The sequence below is a fragment of the Ambystoma mexicanum genome, chromosome 6p, assembly GCF_040938575.1.
Source record: "Ambystoma mexicanum isolate Mex_15411 chromosome 6p, UKY_AmexF1_1, whole genome shotgun sequence".
Taxonomy (NCBI): domain Eukaryota; kingdom Metazoa; phylum Chordata; class Amphibia; order Caudata; family Ambystomatidae; genus Ambystoma; species Ambystoma mexicanum.
This window is the reverse complement of record NC_090935.1, coordinates 459,158,451-459,178,382: the sequence shown is the minus strand read 5'-3', so window position 1 is coordinate 459,178,382 and position 19,932 is coordinate 459,158,451. Positions and strand designations below refer to the sequence as shown.

The window sequence follows — 19,932 nt, the reverse complement described above, 5'->3', positions numbered from 1 at the left end:
ATTAATAAAATATACTTTTCATTATCTGCTGTTGGCTATCTGCTGAAAAGTGGGTTTGAATTGTCACAATGCACCACCTTTTGATGTTTTGCAGTTTCAGTGAATATGCTGCATTTATTTCCCAGCCAGTAATGTGCTCTGTTTTCCAAACTGCACTTGGATTACATTTTTGTTTTTAGCTTTCTCTGGATTACAACTGCAGAAGGACACCCACATAGTCTGCCTAAATGGGCTCATTTTCAGCATGCAGGTTTCTGAATGTTGGCAGGTAATTTCCACAGTGGGTCCTTCAGTTCCTTTGGTTTGGGGCCTTTGATTACACCCAACAGTAATCCATGAGCCAGTGGAGCCCGGATCCAGTATTGTGATCCATGTGGCTGCCTGGAGAGCATCAAAGAACAGATTGCTTAATGGATTCCCCAAAGATAATGCCTGGAGCAGTGTCTCCATATTGCTATCATTAAAGCAGAAATGCCCTAACACTTTTAAAAAGATATCTTTCATCAATTATGGTTCCAGCAGAAACATAAATCTGAGGAGAATCCTCTATATTATCTTTATATTGCTAGGGATTTCAGTTAGTGTTGTAGCATGGTTGCAATATTGTTAGTGTTTTTCAGTTCGTTTTGTAGAATAGTGGCAATCAGGATAGTTAGGGTAGTTCTAGACCATCATTAATTAATTTGTCTCAACCATCCAACACAAGAGAGGGCAATGCACTAGAATTGGATCATTTTCACCCATATCCAATCTGTCCCTGTATTCCAGATTTTAATCTCTAGGTAAATAACATTTGTTTCGCTGAACCTTTTTCTAAACATTCTGTTCTTGCTAACCCAAGAACATTACCACTTTATAAAGCATTTCTGAGAATTGGGCAAGACCTAACCTTTGTACATTTTAGGATTCATGTTTTACCAATAATAAACTTTTCAATAACCAGGAAATCCATTGTGTGTTTCAAAACATCATGAAAGTACCTGAGACACATCAAAACAGTGCTTATTATGACTTATGTCAGATTATCTTGCAGGTAAACCCATTGATGCCTGCCTTAATGGAGAACACAATCTTTATTACACTTTGATAATCTTCCTTCCTCTTTGATGCCATGCTGAACTGAAGCCATTTTACTTTTTAGGGTAATTATTAAGCATACAACAATATGAATGGAAATTCTTACCAGTTCCCGCCACCATTTTGGAATTGTTGAACTGCATAACCAAACTGCTCACTGGAGGGACCCGAAAATATTTTAGGTTCTAAAAGTCCAATGTTGTATGCTGCAGTGCCATAAAGAAGAATGCCTACAAGGGGAATATAAAAGAAATAACAGTCATGATCACATCTTCCAAATTACTTACTTAATAAAAATGTAAATAATTGTCCGGTATAAATGTTTCTAGGGAAAATGAAAAGCTGTTCCTATTTTTCCAGCAGCCATTTGCAATGGCTGGCCAAAATTAGATACAATATCTATTGATCTTCTGTAAAGCCGCTGGCCTAGATGACTGTGGATAATAGATTTCACATCTCTTTTTTATTAATCGTCATCCTTATGGAGTCATTAATTACACTGTGCTACAAAGCTCAATAACAACAACAGGCTCCCCCATAAGCAAATGGACGCAGAACTCTAATTATGATCCATTGGTAACAACCACTCCTTTCACTACAATTCGTTTTAATGATGACATCTCTACCCAACCCGCATAAATCATCAAATAATGTTTGTGCCAAGTTGATGAGAAAAATGTATATTAAGAATATATCTGCGTGACTCAGTGGAGAACAATGTCTGCTTATACTCCAAAAAAGGAAAATGAGTTTTATCTTGAGAATGGGACTAGGTTGGATGAATTAACTTCTCTCTTGCAGAAGTACAATAATGATTGGATGTTTACCTGCCTTTCAAGCCCTCAAACTTCTACAAAAGAAGAGTGACACCAATGATAAAGCTAAAACAAACACAGTTAAGAGATATACCTCCTTTATCTTTTGTGATAATGTGTGCCAAGGGAAGGCTACGCTTTCAAGATGGGTGTGAATGTGATCTAGTAGCAATCCACACAGCAAAGTATGACAGTCCAAAATAAAGGAAATATCTAATAAAGGTTCTGGGGCTGGGAGAATAGCTCATGGGCAATGTGTTTGTCTTGGTAGCAAGACAACACGGTGGAACACAGGTTTGAATACCATTCCTGCGCTTAGAACGAGGTCTTTGGTATTAAGCGTGTTATAAAGGATTAATTAATACAAATATATATACTTTAATTAAACACACCATCTGAAAAAATAACTAAATAGAAAAACACTAGACAAAGCCCACCCCTGTGGAAAGAACAGAGAATATGCAAGGATATAAATGTGCAGCACTTAGGGGGAGAAAGGTAATCATTACAATGATATCAATCAGTATATATTCTGGTGTGAAAAGGAGTGAATGTTGACCTAGCCGTTCTCCAGGGCCCGGAGGATATCCAGGGAGATAGTTTCCAGTCAATACTACTTTCACAGGTCTTGGCCATTAGACAAGAGCAAACCAGGCTTATAGTTTTTGGTCAAGCAGTTTGAAGCAGCTTGAATGCGGCTGACATGTTGTTCCAGACAGGGATTGGTGTCAAGCAGGGGTTGAGCTGAAGTTTGTTGTGGTACAAAGGAATGCTTGAAGAAGATTGGATCCTAAGAAACACCGGGATTGGTTCAACGGTTGGTTCAACTGAGAAAATGCTGGTGACTGGATGGCTTGTTCTATTCTTGTGGCACTCGAGCAGGGGCAGATTGCAAGGGCCGGTTCGACTGTCAGTTCAACTTTGAGGCTTCTGGTGACACTATCACAGTTTGAATCAGACAGATCAATCCATTGTTCGATGATTGCTGTTTAGTGAGGCCATCCTGGTCGGTTCAACTGGGGATGCAGATTGGCAGAGAAGATTTTTAAAGGCCGTTCAACTGCTGCGGATGCAATGATGGGTTTAGAATTTGAGTCAACATATTGGCACACTCATCTGGCATGGTGCAGCAGTGCACTGGTTTGAGTGTGGGAGATAGTGACTTGAAGATTGGTCGAGGGCCAAGGGCAGCTCGGAAGAGTACTATTGGTTCATATTGGGTTAAACAGGGTTGAATAACAATTTGCAGTGGTTCAACAGCAAAAACACAGGAATCCTGGCTGTCTTGAATCTCTAGTGCTGAGAGTCCCACCTTGTGGTCTCAGGGACAAATACAGTTCTTCTCAGGCTTCCAATGAAAGGGAGGCTGGTTCACACTTTTAGGAGTCCTTCAGTACAATGAGGTCCTCAACAACTGTGTTTTCTGGCAGAGATGCAGGTCGTATTTGAGCAGCAGGTCACTCCCAATGAGCCCTCAGGATGGGTAGGAAACATAGCTCACCTCTGTCTTGGACACTCTTCACCTCACTGATGGAGCTGGAAAGTCAACTCTCACTACAGTGATCCAAAACATTCTTCCTCAGGGGTTTGTCCCAAAGTGAATCCAAAAAAGGAGTGAGACACCCCTCCTTTTAAAGGCAAATATCCACAGGTGATTGTACTAAAGCAAGCCTGCTTTAAGGGGTCCAATCCATGTGCTTGAGACAAGAGGTCTTTGATTTCTGACATCATACCCAACGTGCTTTGAGCTAAAGGTAGTGGGGGGGCAGAAAGGAAGGATAGAGGTAGAGAGAAAGAAGATAGTGGACTCATACTCACACTTGGCTGAACTCACTCTGTCTATGCTAACCCTTCCACTTTTCTTGTCAGTAGCATTAAAGGCTGTTTTGCTATGCAGCACCATGGTGTGAGGCTAGCATTTTTGGGATGGGTTTGCCCTTTGTTGCCTGCTTCCAAGGACATATCCAGCTGGGAAGCTGTCCTGGCGGACAGAGGTCTTAACAGAACTCACACATGATTAAAGGAGAGGCCCAGCAATCCAGTCTTACTAGAATACACATAACACTTCCAAAGCTGGGCAGAGCTCACATGGCTGACACATGGGTGATATCAATTTGATGTGGCTTTAATGTGTTTGAGAGATACATGCCCCCATATTGTAATTCAATTATGATGTCTATTTAAAGTTTAAACCTTCCACCAGGATAGTAACTCTCATAGTTATATGGGTTTGGGAATAGTGGTGCATGTCCTAAATGCAGCCCCTGCACTGCAATGACTTGGCAGTTCCTGCAGCTGTCAGATGGCACCTGTGCCCCTTGAACCTGCTCTGTGCCACTGGAGAGCAGGCGCTGCAAATCAGGATGCTGATTCAGCAGGGCAGAGGTGTACACTATGCTTTTGCAATGGAGTTGGCTGCAAGGGGTCGGGACAGTAGACCACCCTTTCTGAGAGAGAATTATCTGCTTCATTGTACTATTAATAAAAAGCAAAAAAGCTAGGGCTTCCACACCCTTGCCAGATAGCAATCCATCACATGCCCCCTGCAGCCAAAATGGCAGAATACCTACTGTGGCCATGTGCATTAGTTGCTGTGATCCATGTTTGCATGGGATGTCCATGTCCAATCCCTTTAAGGATATGGCACAATGCAGTAACTCGGGATTCCCTCACTGCATGGCCATTAACCACCTAAGAAACCTATGGTCTGTTTGGACAGTGAAGTGAGACCCACAAATGTAGGATTTTAGCTTGTGTACCACCCAAACCACCGTAAATGCCTCCTTTTCAATTATGGCCCAGTTTCATTCTCACTTGGTCAAGTGTCTATCTAGGTATGCACAATATTGTTCTACACCTTCAGAGTTCAATTGTGCTAACAGTGCACCAATACCAAATCAAATTCACAGGTGTCTGTCTGTATAATGAATGTATGCCCATAATCTGGGATCTTTAGATTTGAGGCCTGGCACAGGTCATCCTTCAAGCTCTGGCAGGATGTCTGCAAGGCAGTGATCCTTCTTTGGTAACATTTTGGAGGTGACATCATTATGTGGAAGTGCAAGGTTCACATAACTCTTTGTGATATGCCTGAAATATCCTGTGAGACCCAGGAAGGCTCTCAGTTGTGTCTGGGTGGTGGCAATGTCCCGATCCATCGCCACCTGTACTTGGGCCTGGAGAGGCTGTTTCTTACCACTCCCTACTTAGTGTCCTTAGTAATCCACAATTCCATGCTCTATCTAACACATGGAGGCCTTGATAGGCAAGCCAGCCTTCTGCATGGTTGAAAGCACCTGTTTAAGATGGGTTAGTGGGTGTTCCCAGGTGTGAGTGAACACTCCAACCTCATCTAATTAGGCATGAAGTATTCCTGTCCTGACAGTACCTGTATTACCATCCTATGAAAGGTGATAAGGGAATTTTTAAACCCAAAGGGCATAACACTAAACCTATGGTGTCCTTCTGGAATGGAAATATGTGACCTCTCATTTTCTTAACAAGTAAGGTCAAACTGCCATTACCCTGCTGACCAGTCGAAGGTACTCATGAACCTGGCAGTGCCTAGTCTGTCAATAGCTCTCCTGCCATCGGTATGGGGTGTACATCTGTCTTGGTGACGGAATTGAGCCCACTGTTGTCCACAAAAGAAAATGTACTTCAATTTTCAGCTACTGGACTTTTTAGGGACCGGTACCACTGGGTTAGCGCAGGGATGTGGGAATTCCTCAATCACCCCCAATTCCAACATCTTTGAGATTTCCTCCTTGATGGTGTCCTTGACCTTGTCAAACATCCCATAGGTCCTACTCTTCACTGGCTTACTGTCTCTAGTAGGTATGTCATGGATAGACAAATCAATCTTCCCAGGAGTACACACCTGTGAGCATACCCCGCAGCTGCTGGTAGTCCCACAATTGCTGCTTGGTATGGTATGGGGAGATGTAGACTCCCTACAGAGATCTGTCAGTGGGCTCAGTCTGTAAAATGTCTGGGAGGTAATTGGACTGCTCAGTCTCATCATCAGTGACCAGAGCCATCACTAAGTCATCCCGAATGTAATGGAATTTCAGCTGGTTGGCACGAAAGACCAGATGTGTCTCTCTTGGGGCCTTGGTATCAATGAGGTAGTTGACTTCACTGTTTTTTTTCCAGTACCACCTAGGATGCAGTCGTCATATCATGAAGGTTGCTGGGCTTGATGTTCTGTGGTATTTCCCAGTGATAGAACAGCAAGCATGGCAGGAGAATATCCCACTTTCTCCTCAGGGAACTGGGTCTTGTTGAACCACTCAACAAGCCCATTTGTCTGTGGGTCAAAGGCTGTGTAGAATTTGTAAATTATTCCACACACATCCCACATGGCCTTCATATATGCAGAAATACAGTTGGATTCCTGTCAGAAATAACTTCCTTTGTGAATTCCACACAAGAGACCATCCCTTTGAGGGCCATCGCCACAATGAGGCTTTGATTCTCCTCAAAGGTACATCCTTTGGTTACCAATAGGCATGGTCTACCACTACTAAAATGTACTGGTTCCCTGAGGAGGTCTGTGGATCCGAAGAACCCATAATATCCATGCCTATTCTCTCAGAAGGCCTCCCAACCACTAGTAGTGAAATTAAGGGGGCCTGTGTGGCCCCTACCACCCTTGCCTGATGCTTAGCAACTCTGACAGGACCAGACAAATACTTTTAATTTTATCCCAATCTGGGGCCTTTAAAATGCACAGGCAACCTTTGTATGTAGTGGAAAGTATGGTATGCTATTGCCTATACTCAGCTGTCCTTGTCATTCCTAAATAACCTGCAAAAGGAATATCATGGGCCAAGTCCATTAGGAACCTCTTGTGGCATTGGGGAACCATCAAACTTCAGCTGGCCCATGCCTCAGTATTTATGGGCTCACTATGCAGAGGACTATTCACCCAGCACAGCCTGAACATCCAAGGGGCTTCCCCCTGAGTCTGTTTCTCTGCCTATGAATGCAGATCTGACATGTTGGGACAGTCACGCTGTACTTGGCCAACATCCACATGACTAGGACCTTCATCTGAGGACAAGTTATTCAATTCTGGTAGACCTTTGAGGTCTGAAACTACTGTCTGCTCCATCCTAGGTTTCACTTCTACAACTTTAGACAACTCTGTGTCCACAGAGATAACACACTAACTTTACAAGGCCATCCGTAAAATGTAAAGAGCCTTGTGCTCAAAAGTTCACCAAAGTTCCACACTCTGCTTTACTTTACTTTATTTCATTTACGTGAGCTCTGCCAGAATGGCCTGGATGGTAGTGGACAATACAAACAGAAAGAGGCCTAAAGATAACTATCAAATCTGCTGGAGGGGGCTTATCTGAACAGGCATGTCGCAATGACTCACATCTTCTAAGATCAACAGGCATTGCATTCTAGCTCAAAGGTGCAGCCACCCAGAATGCACTTCAAGCTGGAGGCTTCACTGCACTATAAAAAGTTCAGGTCAGATTCACAAATAAAAAAGCAACCAGTTTGGGGTCCATAGAAATGGATGCAAAGCTGCTATAAATAGAAATCTTTCCTAACAGCCATCAGCAATGAACTTCAGAAAGCCACAACCCAAAAGTGATAACACACACTTTCATCATCTGATCACCTAATCCATCAGTGGTTTGTCTCTCTGATATTGAGTCTGGTGTTGCTGGGATGAGGAGATTTCTTCCTGATTGGTTTTCCCAGAGGAGCCTCTTGTGGTCTTCGGCTGGAGATTGTGGTGATACAATTGTATACTATTATAAAGTAGAGGTATCTACAGTAAACTGTTGGATGAGTCCATATGATTTGTATGCTGCATAGCCTCAACAAATGTGTACGCAACATTCAGATATGTTTGTAATGCCAAATAAATACTAATAGGCAACGAGCCACTAGCTCACTGTTAATAACACTATATACAAAAGGTAAGTACGAGAATAGGCAATAGCATAACATACATTCCACTACATACAAAATGATAATACAAAAGTAAACACTACACAAATCCCATTTCTGTGGAAGGAACAGAGAATATGCACGGATCACAACTGAACTTGGGGTAATGAAACAGGGGGAGAAAGGCAATTATTAAACACAACGATTTCAAAAAGGATATGTTCTGGCGTAAAAAGCAGTGAATGGTGACCTAGCCAGCCTGTAGGGCCCAAATATGGACTAGGGCAGCAGTTACTAGTCAATAGTACTTTTTGCAGGTCTTGGCAGTACGAACAATGGTGAACCAGGCTTTTAGGTGCTGTTTGTCCTGTTCAAATGAGTTTGAATGTGATGGACACATTGTTCCACACAGGGAAAGGTGTTGAGCAGGGGTTGAGATAATGTTTGTTGTGGCTCAAAGCAATGTTTGAACAAGGGTGGTTTGTGAGGGCCATCATAATCAGTTTGATGGTCGGTTCAACTGTCATTATGATGGCAAAGATGCTGATGAATGGATAAGAGTATGAGTCGGATGGTTCAATGAAGCAGTTGATGGTCATTGTTTCGGTGAGGCCATCATAGTAAATTTGACAGGTGGTGTAGACTGGCAGCAAAGATGCTGGTTGTTCAAAAGGCATTTCACTACTGGTGGATGCTATGGCTATGATGGGCCTCAAGCGTGAGCTCAGGCAATGATATAGTGAGCTTGTGTGGGGAGGCAAAAAACTGGTTTGACTGTGAGTGATGGTGGCTCAAAGATCGGTTGAGTGCCAAAGGCATTTACGGAGGGTCATGTTGGTGCTACAGGAGGGCAGGCGCTGCAGATCAGGATACTGATTGAGCAGAGCACAGGTGTACACTATGCTTTTGGCACAGTGTTGGCTGAGAGGGTGTCTGATTAAAAGACCACCATTTCTGAGAGCAAGTTACTCGCATCATTTTATTATTAGTAAAAATCCCAAAAGTCAGGAATTCCACAACTTTGCCAGATGTCAATCCTACATATAAGGCATTCATGATATCCTATTAAATTCAAGTCATGTTTTACTAGATACTCTTCACAACCATTAATCTCTTCTCTGAACATGTACTTGTTGTGTGTGGTTTAGGGTGGAGTAGAGAGACTGGAAGAGTGGGAACCAAAGAAATGAAAGGATGCTGCACATACAGAGTCAGGGCAAAGGGAAGCCACAGTAGAACTTGGTAGTGAACAGAACATATAGTAACTACCCAAAACCCCTTTTTCCAATTATGGCTTTGAAGGAGGAGTATTCATTATGTTGGTGTTCCTTAAGCCTAAACATGTCCAAAATGCTTGACCTTAAAACCCAATTCAAATAAAAAAGCAGAATCTAACAACAGCATCAATCTTGATCCATATATATAAACAAATGCAAACTGCAGGATATTGGTGTAAAATCAACTCAGACAAAGGCAAGAACAGATGCATATAAAGAAATGCGAGACAAACAAAACCATGAACGGGGGATAAAGGGCCTCCAAGCCCATCCAAGGAATAAAGCAAATATATCCATGATGCTGTACTCCCACACATGTGCTACAACACATGACACTTTTGTCCCAGAAAAGTATTAAAAACTGTCAGTTGTTTGACATGAACAGATTGACAATCTATGATTCCATATCCAACAACACTTAACTCTACCCTTGAAACACTTGTTTACCAGTGCAATACAAATAAAATATCATATCATATCATACCCCTTCCCACATACATCAAGCTTCCCACCAATCCCCCAATTGCTCAATCCAATCAAGCTTGACAGGACTTCTGAAAATTGTCACTGATTAAAACCCCCAGCATTTCTTCCCAACTCTGCTCCTTTGACTGTGTAAAAGAGCTCATTACTCTGACACTTTTTGAAGAATGTACCTTTTCATAAAGACTTGCCATGGGTGCCAAAGAAACATATCTTAACGATTATTTTTACTGACTTTCATTAAAACTGTTAATCCAAATCCATTTTTTCAAATTTTCCCTTATGTAGGTTTCCATTAAGTTGTCAAATTATTTAACCCCTTATATTTTTGTGTTGTAAAAATGCAGGCATTTGTCTTTTAAATGTAATGCATTTTGAGTATGGGTTCCTTTGCTACACAGAGGAGCACTTTGCTCACAGTAAGAAGTAAATCAAAGAGAATTGGCATCCCTCTTAGAATTCCTGCTTGCCCATTTGTGAGAGCTTTTGCATAGCACAAATCAGTGTTTTGCTAATCACTCTTCCCACTATCAGCCTACCATGTGGATTTCTTTTTCAGTGGGTGTTCTAAAAATCAATACTGAAAAATAAATACCACTCTTCCAACTTGGAAAAAGCTCTGACCAAGTAGCAAGTTCTATTGACAATGCATGAGCAAAACAAGCAAAACAGTTATACAAATAAAGTTTGGAACAAAACAATGCAATTAGTTTTCTCTGAAACAATTGACAGTTATTGGCATCTAAAAAATCTAAAATACTGAACACTCGTTTTTGACAAATGATGTGTTCTTACTTTAGGCATAGATACAATTGCATATCTTTGAGCTGTTGAAGTGGATCCAATTTTCAATTGATTTAACTGCTTAAGTTTAGTTATTCAATTTTTTGGAATGCCGAGAGAGCAGCACCAACTGGAATCTGTTTCAACCACACAACACATCAGATACATGTTTTCATTAAGGAAACAATTTCAAATACTTTATTACTATGTCAAACGCCAATCACATATGTGTCTCATTCCCGTTTCAATTTGGTATGACTAAAGCCCTAGGAGATTTAAAATTGCTGGGAAAAAAAGTTGTATTATTGTGGAGCTACCTAGGATTTCTAGTTTAGATATTGATCACAAAGTACATATGCCTTGAATTATATTCCCCATTTCAACAATATAGCTTATAAATAGTGTTCCTTGAAATATTTTACATTCTGCGATTTCATTAATTCTGGGGCCATTTGTCTAAATACTCTGGGATCGTTATACTTACTTTTGGTTTTTCTTTCAAAGGGCCAGGACAGGTAAGGACATAAACCGGCTTAAAGCAACATCACCAGTAAAGCCTTTCTTTTCATTCTGTCTACCTGCTTCCCAATCAGGTAATCTGCTACTGTGATGGGAAAGGCATGTCAAGTCAGTCCCATCTAGAAAATGCCCTGTTAAGGAGATATTCCACCAGCTGCTTCCAGTTAAAATCCCAATCAGCCATTCTCCAGTCAGATAGGGTTTTCTATTTTCCGCTTTCTCAAAACTCTCCCTCCGTTCTATGTGTTTGAGTTTAAATACCCACCATACTCTACCCATACAGCATCATTTGACAGAACAATTTTGGAATGGACAAGGGCAGTGATTGGTTGCCTTCACTAATTCACATCAACACAGGCCCCTAGTCTTTACTTTCATTCATCAATTGAATGCTCTATATCATAAGGGAATGTTTTATCTATGAGTTTGCCCTTCTGTCATAAATGAGGAATCAATTGAGCTGAAGTATTTATGTTTCTCATAATTCCTTGTACAGACATGTGATATTAATAGAACATATATATTCAGATTTAGAATATTACATTTTAATATATTGTTTATATATTCATGTGTTTTGTGTTCTTCTACATTCAAATCTATCTTTGTTTTTGAATTCAGACAATTAGTTCTGAAGTTATAACCAACATGTCAGTTCTTATGGCCATTTCTTTCTTGCATCTTAAAAACAAACTTTGTGGTATCCATTCTAGTTGCCTTGTATTTAATTTGTTTGTAGGTTTACATATGTATTGTAAGACTATCTGCTGTCTTTATTTACATTTTGTTAGGCTGCTTTGATGGAAGAGATGGGCCATCTCCCTGGAGCCTATTACTCTGCAAGCCAGGAGCCAATGTCTTGCCCTAGAAGTCTGATTCTATGAATGCACATACTGTTTACTAAGACACTGAACTTGTTGAAATTGTGATCAGCTTAAAATACAGGCCCATCGATGTGGGCTGAATTCCCGATATCGAGCTTGCATTTTGTATATTTTCTTGTAATTTGGAAACAAAGTCTTTGTGTAGAGTATAGACAGATGGGCCCATTAAGTCTTCCTTGCCCTGATCAAATTGATGGATAATGGGGCCTCATCATTAAGTTCTGGTTGAACAAAACTTCACAGCTTAGGATCTGTGATGAATCCTAGGATGTCAACCCTGCTTCTCAAGGAGGAGCTACTTCCCATGAGGCCAGGGTGGTGAGGTCACTACCCAATTGTCCTCCTGGGGGTGGCACTCAGCAGGTGGATCTCAAGGGAGGGGAACCCCCTTTGGGACCAGTGACAACCACATCGGGAGAATGCAGTATTCATATCAATCACATGACCCTAGAACCCCTTCCCACAGTTAACCACCTTTCCTTCAACTCCTTCCTCTTCAATCCTACCCTCATACTCTATGCATATTTCTAAAATAGTCCAGGTAGAGAGTACTGAGATGAGAAATATCCTTATTGTGTTACCACATCAATACTCAATTAGTACTGAGACGAGGAGGAAGTGTAAAGTAATACCAAATCACCATCAGAACCACTTTTACCAGTCTAGTGGTTTGCGGCAATTGATTGGAAGAAACAAAATAAAAACTGAAGAGGGACTTGACACAGCATCAATCCCTCGCTGGAGAAGCCACAAGGGCCAGTACAGGCCCACTGAGCAGGTGGGTGCTGACCAGGATATTGAGAATGGAGAGAGTCTGAAGCCGGCCCATGATGTGAGGACCGCATGGCCGGCAGGTGGACTAGGACTCAGGGTGCCCCAGACAGCTGGGAAGCACTAGAGTGTGAGACAGTGCTGTCCCAGAAGGAAAGAAGACGGCAGAGCTGGCACACAGCAAGGGAAGCTACAGGAGCTCAGTAAATGAGTCCAGCTGCCTCAAGGGAGCTGACACTCACACAGACCATACTACAAGGTACGTGGGCAGTCGAGAAGGCCTTGAAGGCTCAAGGAGGTGGTGGCTCATAATGGGGCCCAAGAACTGCCTTTTGTACAGTGGAAGGGAGTCATTCTTCTGGACCAAGAAGATATCTTCTTTGATTTAGTTAGCTTAAAGTATATGGGACAGAGTTAGGTTTTTGACACTGGAAATTGAGACTTTTGCTTTGGACATTCTGACACTAGTTACTTCAGTTGAGGCAGGGGAACCCCTCTTAGGGCCTCATTCCGAGTATGGAGGTAGTGATGAGCTAGTTGCGCCATGACTACCTCCCATACCGGTATCGAGTCCGACCAGGTTCAATGCGGACTTACCCGTCCATTCCAACCTTGGAGGGACCGGTAAGTCCCCATTGAAAAAAACATTCCCCATTCCCATTTTAGCCCCCATAGGGCTCAATGGGAATGGGGAAGTAGCTAATAACGGTACCGCAATTTGTGGTACTGTTATTAGCTCTAAAGTCCCTTAATGGGCCCCGTCCTTAACACCTGGTCAGACCAGGCATTAAGGAAGGGACCCGCTAAGGGACCTCGGAATAGGGCGCAAAGGGATTACCGGAACCAATGTCCTTAACGGTGCCCGGTATCCCTTTGCGCCCACCTCGGAATGAGGCCCTTAGAGTTTGTGCGAGATAGGATTTTCTTTTGCTTTTAACCCTTGAATAAAAGTTTATAGCAATCAATTTTACCCTTCGTTGTCAGAGTCTTACTTCTGCACCCCTACAGATCACACAATATAAAAGCTATATAAGATGTATTTTGTGCAATGTTATTCAATTGTGCTGTTTACATCATTTTGCTCATCATGACAATCTGACATATGTGTGTTTTGTTCATAAATATATTAGACCTCTCGTGCATTTTTAATCACTTCATGTTATGTTATGTTGATAGACTTTTAAACTGTGCAGATCACTACCATAGTGGTCTCAATGTGCCGAGACCTTGTCCGAATGAGTGAACTGTGACCCTACCCAGGGTGTAAACAAGACTGTGGTCTGTTGGGTGAACAAGAATCAGAGAAAGGTTAAGCAGGAAATGGCAAAGAGGGGGAATGGCAGAGCAAAACAGATGGACAAAAGTCACAAAAAAACGGAAAGCGAAAATAGGGTTGAGTGATAGTGATTTGTGGGATGTATGTATGGCAGTATAGTATTAGACCAAAAAAGGTCATGCAAAAAAATCAAGAATTGTCCATGAAGGCCAATTTAGTTATCTGTCTGTTCGCAATGCAACGTGCTGTTGGTATCATTTAAAATCGAGTTATGGATGTGTGATGGCCTTGATATCTGCTGAATAGTTCCTGTGAGTTGTGGGGTTTTACCATCAGGTATTCATAGTTAGTTCCCTTATGAGATGTACTCAAGAGACCTGTTAATGCCAAGCCTGCTGGCAGATGTGTGAGAGCCACCTGTGTGCTGAATGAAAGTTGGGGGAAAGAAAAGGGCAATAAGACAAAGAATCTCCCTACACCACGCTATATTAGGATAGCATCCAGTAGAGGGCGGGGGGTGGGGCGGAGGGGGTGAACAATTATGTAATAAAATGCACTGACCTTTCCTGAGCTAAATGGGGCCATAGGACATTATGATCATTGCAGTTTCTGTGCAGCGTTCTGGTAGGATGCAATTGAAGATTACCCAAGAAAACCATAAAAACCATATACCTGCCTGTCAAATAAAGTGATACAGTCACCGATTGAGAGACAATGCCACAATACAATTCCAGGTGATGGCATCAGGGCCACCAGTAGAGATGCAGGAGTGTACCCATGTCTGCCCCAATCGTAAGGCCATCTCTACTTCAACTAGTCTCAAATAAAACACTCCCTTGGACTCTAATTCGTGTGGACAATTCAGCCAGGATCACAAATCCCTGGCCAGAAATAAAGCAGGCGTTCCAACCCACTCCATAAACCAAACAAAAAAGACCACACTTCCTGCAAGCCCCACTCATCAAAAACATCGAAGGTGTGGACTTCAAGGCCTACAATAACGTATGTATGGGTGTAAGCCCATAACGGGGAGGATTATAGGTGTGAAATGGAGCATAGGATATTTCTTTGTGGAAGCCAGCAATACACAGAGTATGCCTGTCTTAAGAAGCATATGTTTAGAATGAGAAACTAAATGCTTGGTATGATGTGGATTACCTCCGATACTAAGCAATTGCACAATGTTTGCCAGAGGCTCATCTATTTCTGCCATAGCACTAAAACGTTCAGTGTAACAGAGCACTACTCATGAAAACAGGCACTACCAGATTAAACCTGGACAAGGGCATGCTGGGTGTTAGTTGTTCCAGGCCATAGACCTTCGTACCAAAGCATGCTGATTTTGGGGCTAGGTCATATGTCTACAGAGAAAAACTATGCAGAGTGCATGCCAGGAACCATATCCATATCTCGGTGAACTGTACTCTTAGTCTGTGGATATAATATTAAGGGCACATTATGAAGAGTGCACACATTTCCACTAGATGCCCTTCCTTTTCCAAAACTGAACGTAAAACATGAATATCACATTTCCCATCTGGCTAAGAGAGTTGCGGCCTTATATTGAATTCGGTGAAAAAGCTGTCAAAACAAACATAAAGTGAACTTCTGCATGAATGACACCTTACACATAAACTCCTGTATCACAGAAAGTATGAGCGAAATACACAAAATACAACGATACTTTGCGCTGCTCAGGAAATCAATGTGGTAGGGCCTTCCTTGACTAGGCATTTCTGTACAGAGAAAGTGTACATCGGAATAATGATGTATGTGGTTGCATGTGGACAGAACCTTTTAAACAAGATCCCTGGAAAACGCAGTGCTTAATTAAGACTAGATATCTGGGTATAACATCTTGAGACCTATTTATTGGGTATTTATAAAGCGTCTATACAACAAATTGTGTTTCAAAGTGCCACAAATCAAAAGGGAGTGTGTGGGGGCATGGCAGAAACAAACAATAATATTCTTACTAGGCCTTGTGTCATTCGGATTGTGAAAGTGCAGTAACAAGCAGTGCAAGGGGGAGGGGAAGGGAGAGTACCGTTGCATCGAGGGGAGGGGGGAGAATGAAAGGGTGGGAGGGAAGTGTAGTGTAGAGTGGAGGCATACAAGTGCAGGGGGGTATAGGAAGAAAAGAGTACCTGGAGCTATGCAAGTGCCAGGGGGTGCAGGGAGTGCAGGGAGTGAGGACTACATGTTAAGTGCTAGGAAGGGGGTAGACCAGGCTCGGTAGGGTGCATACCCTAACAGGCTAGTCAGGAGAAGTGGAGAGATTTTAGGGTTGGAGAGATGTGTTCCCAAGGCTTGAGACCAATGATAAGTCTCACAGTCCTATTCTGGATTAGTTGAAGGGGGCGAAGGGAGGAGAAAGGCAGATTGAGGAAGAGGCTGTTGCAGAAGGCCAGCTTAGAGGGGACCAGAGCTCTGGAGACATTGGGTCTCATTATAAACCTGGCGCTCCCGTAATGAAGGGGCCGGTACGGGACCAGCCCCCTTCATTACGGGAGCGCTGATTACGAGGTTCCCTTTGCGGGACCCGGATCAGACGTCTGGTGAAAACCAGACGTCTTTTACGGGTCTCGCGAGGAGAAGAGGGAGGTAATAACAGGCCACTTGTAATGTGCCCTTTATTACCTCCCTCCCCATTCCCATTGAGCCCTATGGGGACTCAAATGGGAATGGGGAATGGTACCTGCAAGGAGGAATTACCGGGTCCTCCTATGTCGGAATGACCTAGTAAATCCCCATTGCAGGAACCTGGTAATCGAGCCTGGTTTGGAGGCAGCCATGGTGCTAATAGCACCATGGCTGCCTCCAAACTCGTAATGAGGATTGAGTTTCTGGGGGAAGGTGAGGAAAGGGAGAATGCCTCTGAGGAGATGTGGCTGAAAGTTGGCCTTCTTGGCAAGGTCCACGATGTGAGGAGAGAAAGAGAGACAGGAGTAAAAGATGACACCAAGGAATTTAGCCTCACGTGACAGGAGACAGCATGCAAAAGGACAGAAGGAGACCCTCTAGAAATGCACTGCACAGCTGAAATGCAATACTAGAATACGAGGAATAATCACAGACAAACATAAAAATAAAGACAATAACATCAGACACGCAGATTAAGACATCATGCCCAGAAAACGCACAGCTAGGTTGTGCGCGAGATAAGACCAACGGCCTCATTACAAGGGTGGCGCTCCCGTAATGGGGGGTGCCGGTACGGGACCAGCACCCTTCATTACGGGAGAGCCGATTACGTGGTTCCCTTTGTGGGACCTGGACCCGTCTTTTCCAGGTCCCGCGAGGGGAAGAGGGAGGTAATAACGGGCCACTTGTGATGTGTCCGTTATTACCTCCCTCCCCATTCCCATTGAGCCCTATGGGGGCTCAAATGGGAATGGGGAATGGTTCCTGCAAGGAGGAATTACCGGGTCCTCCTATGTCGGAACGACCCGGTAAGTCCCCATTGCAGGAACCCGGTAATGGAGCCCGGTTTGGAGGCAGCCATGGTGCTAACAGCACCATGGCTGCCTCCAAACTAGTAATGAGGACCCAAGTGTAGGCACACCTATAGTAAGACACAGGTTCACCAAAAAAAAGTTAAAACACGACAGAATGCAGAAACTGACCTTTGGACTGGGCTCTAAGAGAATAACCTCCTCCAGCAACGATCCGGAAAGTGCAATGCACGTGGAAACAAAGTATGAAGTACTAGCCCAGGCCCAGTCCTCAAAAGCAAAATAATGCTGGGTGATAGGTGCACGTAATTCAGTGACAGATGTAACCAATCTTTGAACAGGGCAATGCACGGTGTCCAGAATCAATACAGTGTTGAGCTGAGCTGTTTCGATGTGATAGGGGAAATGGATAGCAATACCACAATTTAAATAACAAATGTCGGTCCAGTGCGTCATAGCTGCATCGTTCTGTTTTCAAACTGTGCACAATCACTGTAAATGTTTTCTTCCTAAATTGTTGACAGCTGTTCTTGTTGCGGATATCTGTCTTCCGAGTGCATGTGGTAACCATTGCACACACACATCTTGGCACGCAAAGATGCTCACGAGCAGGCCCCCGCAGCACGGCGGCTCTCTGTCTTCGTAAACCAATTAGTTTCACCTATGCCATCCTCAATTGTTGCCTGGTTCTACTTAAAAGTTTTTTTCGAAACAATTTAAGTGTTGAAGTATGTACATTATTTGCGACATGACATTGGACAGCTATAAGCATCCCTGCAAAGTACATAAGCCTTTCCTGTTAGGTAGGCCATATGTTCGACATATTTTCCCCCTTTAAGATATCCTCAACAGTTTTGTCTTTTCTGTTTGAAAGTGTTAAACAAAGTAGGTTTAATATACATACGATGAATGATATTTTGGAAGCACAGGCAAATTATAGAATAACAAGGAGAACAGAAATGTATGTTACCATTGTTATAAGTGATTTCAAAGCAAATCTGTATTTAGTGCTGCTGACTGAAGCAGGAACGTATTTTCAATTTGATTCTGTGTTAGCCAACAATGCAGGAGAAAGAGAACAAGAAATGTAGGACTGAAGAAAAATTGAGCCATGTCTCAATCCATTCCATGATTTCAAACTCCCTTTTAATAAAAGCTGCTGACATATTAGTAAACTCCATTAGGGATTCTCTTGGTTGGATATTGGTCATATGTTGTGGTATTTCTGTGACTGCAAGATACCTCAGCAAGGTAGGTAACTTAGCAGTGCTCTCTTAACACCATCAGAACAGGAGGTAAGACTCTTGTGCCAGCCTTCCAATACCTGCAGCATTATCCTTGCTGACAGAGACTGTTATGGATCTGAATAACCATATGAAATTGCTGGGTCATACTTTCATCTGAATCGTGCAAGTTAAACTGCCGTCCATCTCCGCAAAGGGTAGGGCAATTTAACTGAGTGAGCAGACAGTTATGTATTCCACCCCTACATGTACAGTTTCCTGCCTTTCAGCCACAAGCAATTCTGGACATATACAAATATATTGTGAGAGAGTGAACATAGGCGATTTCAAGTGCACCTAAAATGACAGCAATTGGGCTATATAATTTCCTAAGGACTTTACACTAACTAGTCAATCCCTAAGAGGACTCTACACTCACATTACTTACCTGATATGGTGCAGATATGATTTCCTTTGATACATAATGTAAATGTAACAAATACCTCAGTGTGGGCATTTTATTTATTTATTTGTTTATTAGGCGCGGAAAGCCAGTATGCATTGGTTTATTCACACTAAGGATGTGTTTCCTTATGTGTTTCCTATACCATTCCACTTCTGAAAGCTATGAACCTTCATTGCCTAGCAACTGATAACACTCTGCGAGGTCAAGAAAGCTAAGCGATAGACTTATTGCCAAGATTTGTTGTACAAGCGCAGAAACATAGTAGTGGAGGAACCAAATCAGGAGATGGAGGGGATCCGTTTGCTGGTTGAGCATACTGTAAACTGGGCACATAGTTGTCCTTGTTGTTTTTTCTCAACATACTAAATATTTTCAAGCATTCAACTAATGCTCAACTACATATTGACTATAAAGAGGAAGCATCTAAACCATTTAAATAATCGCCAAACTCTCAACAATGTAAGTAAAGTTGCATTCAGTGTGTGCTCATTCTTCGTAAGCACTGAATCAACATTGAACTGTACTTAAAATAAGGCAGGGCAATTTAGTTATACCATTTACATTTAAAACAAGCCCTCAACCTTACAAATTCACGGCAATTGGACATTTGTTTATTAACAGAGCTCAGCTCTTTCTGCTAAACTAGTATGTTCCTTTCAATGGGGTTTATGTTGATGTGCACCTTGCTGTGAATAAGTGGTCAGTCGGTGCTCATTTAAAGTTTATATGGTGTCTTATAATGGAAATATGTTGAAAATCGGTATTTCTTTAATACTTATTTGAATAACACTTATGTTCATTTCAGTCCTGTATTGCACTGACTTCAAGTTGACCAGAAAACCCACCGCAAACTAGCCCATACCCTTGGTAGCACTTTTCAAGGATATTATTTTTAAAAAAAGTTACAATAACATCAACTTGAGATTTGCAGTGTGAGTAGAGATTAGCATTGGCTAGTAGAAGCCCATTGTTTTTATTGTCGAGCTTGAAAAA

At 42.4% G+C, this 19,932-nt stretch overlaps 1 protein-coding gene across 1 annotated transcript in view; it reads right to left on the bottom strand.

Annotated features, from left to right (window-relative positions):
• The window catches only part of ITGA2 (integrin subunit alpha 2), a 659,006-nt gene that overhangs the window by 459,326 nt on the left and 179,748 nt on the right, over positions 1-19,932 (bottom strand). Inside the window, exon 2 of the mRNA XM_069627259.1 lies at positions 1,184-1,307. Coding sequence (XP_069483360.1) covers positions 1,184-1,307 — 124 coding nt within the window. The remainder of the gene's footprint in view (positions 1-1,183; positions 1,308-19,932) is intronic.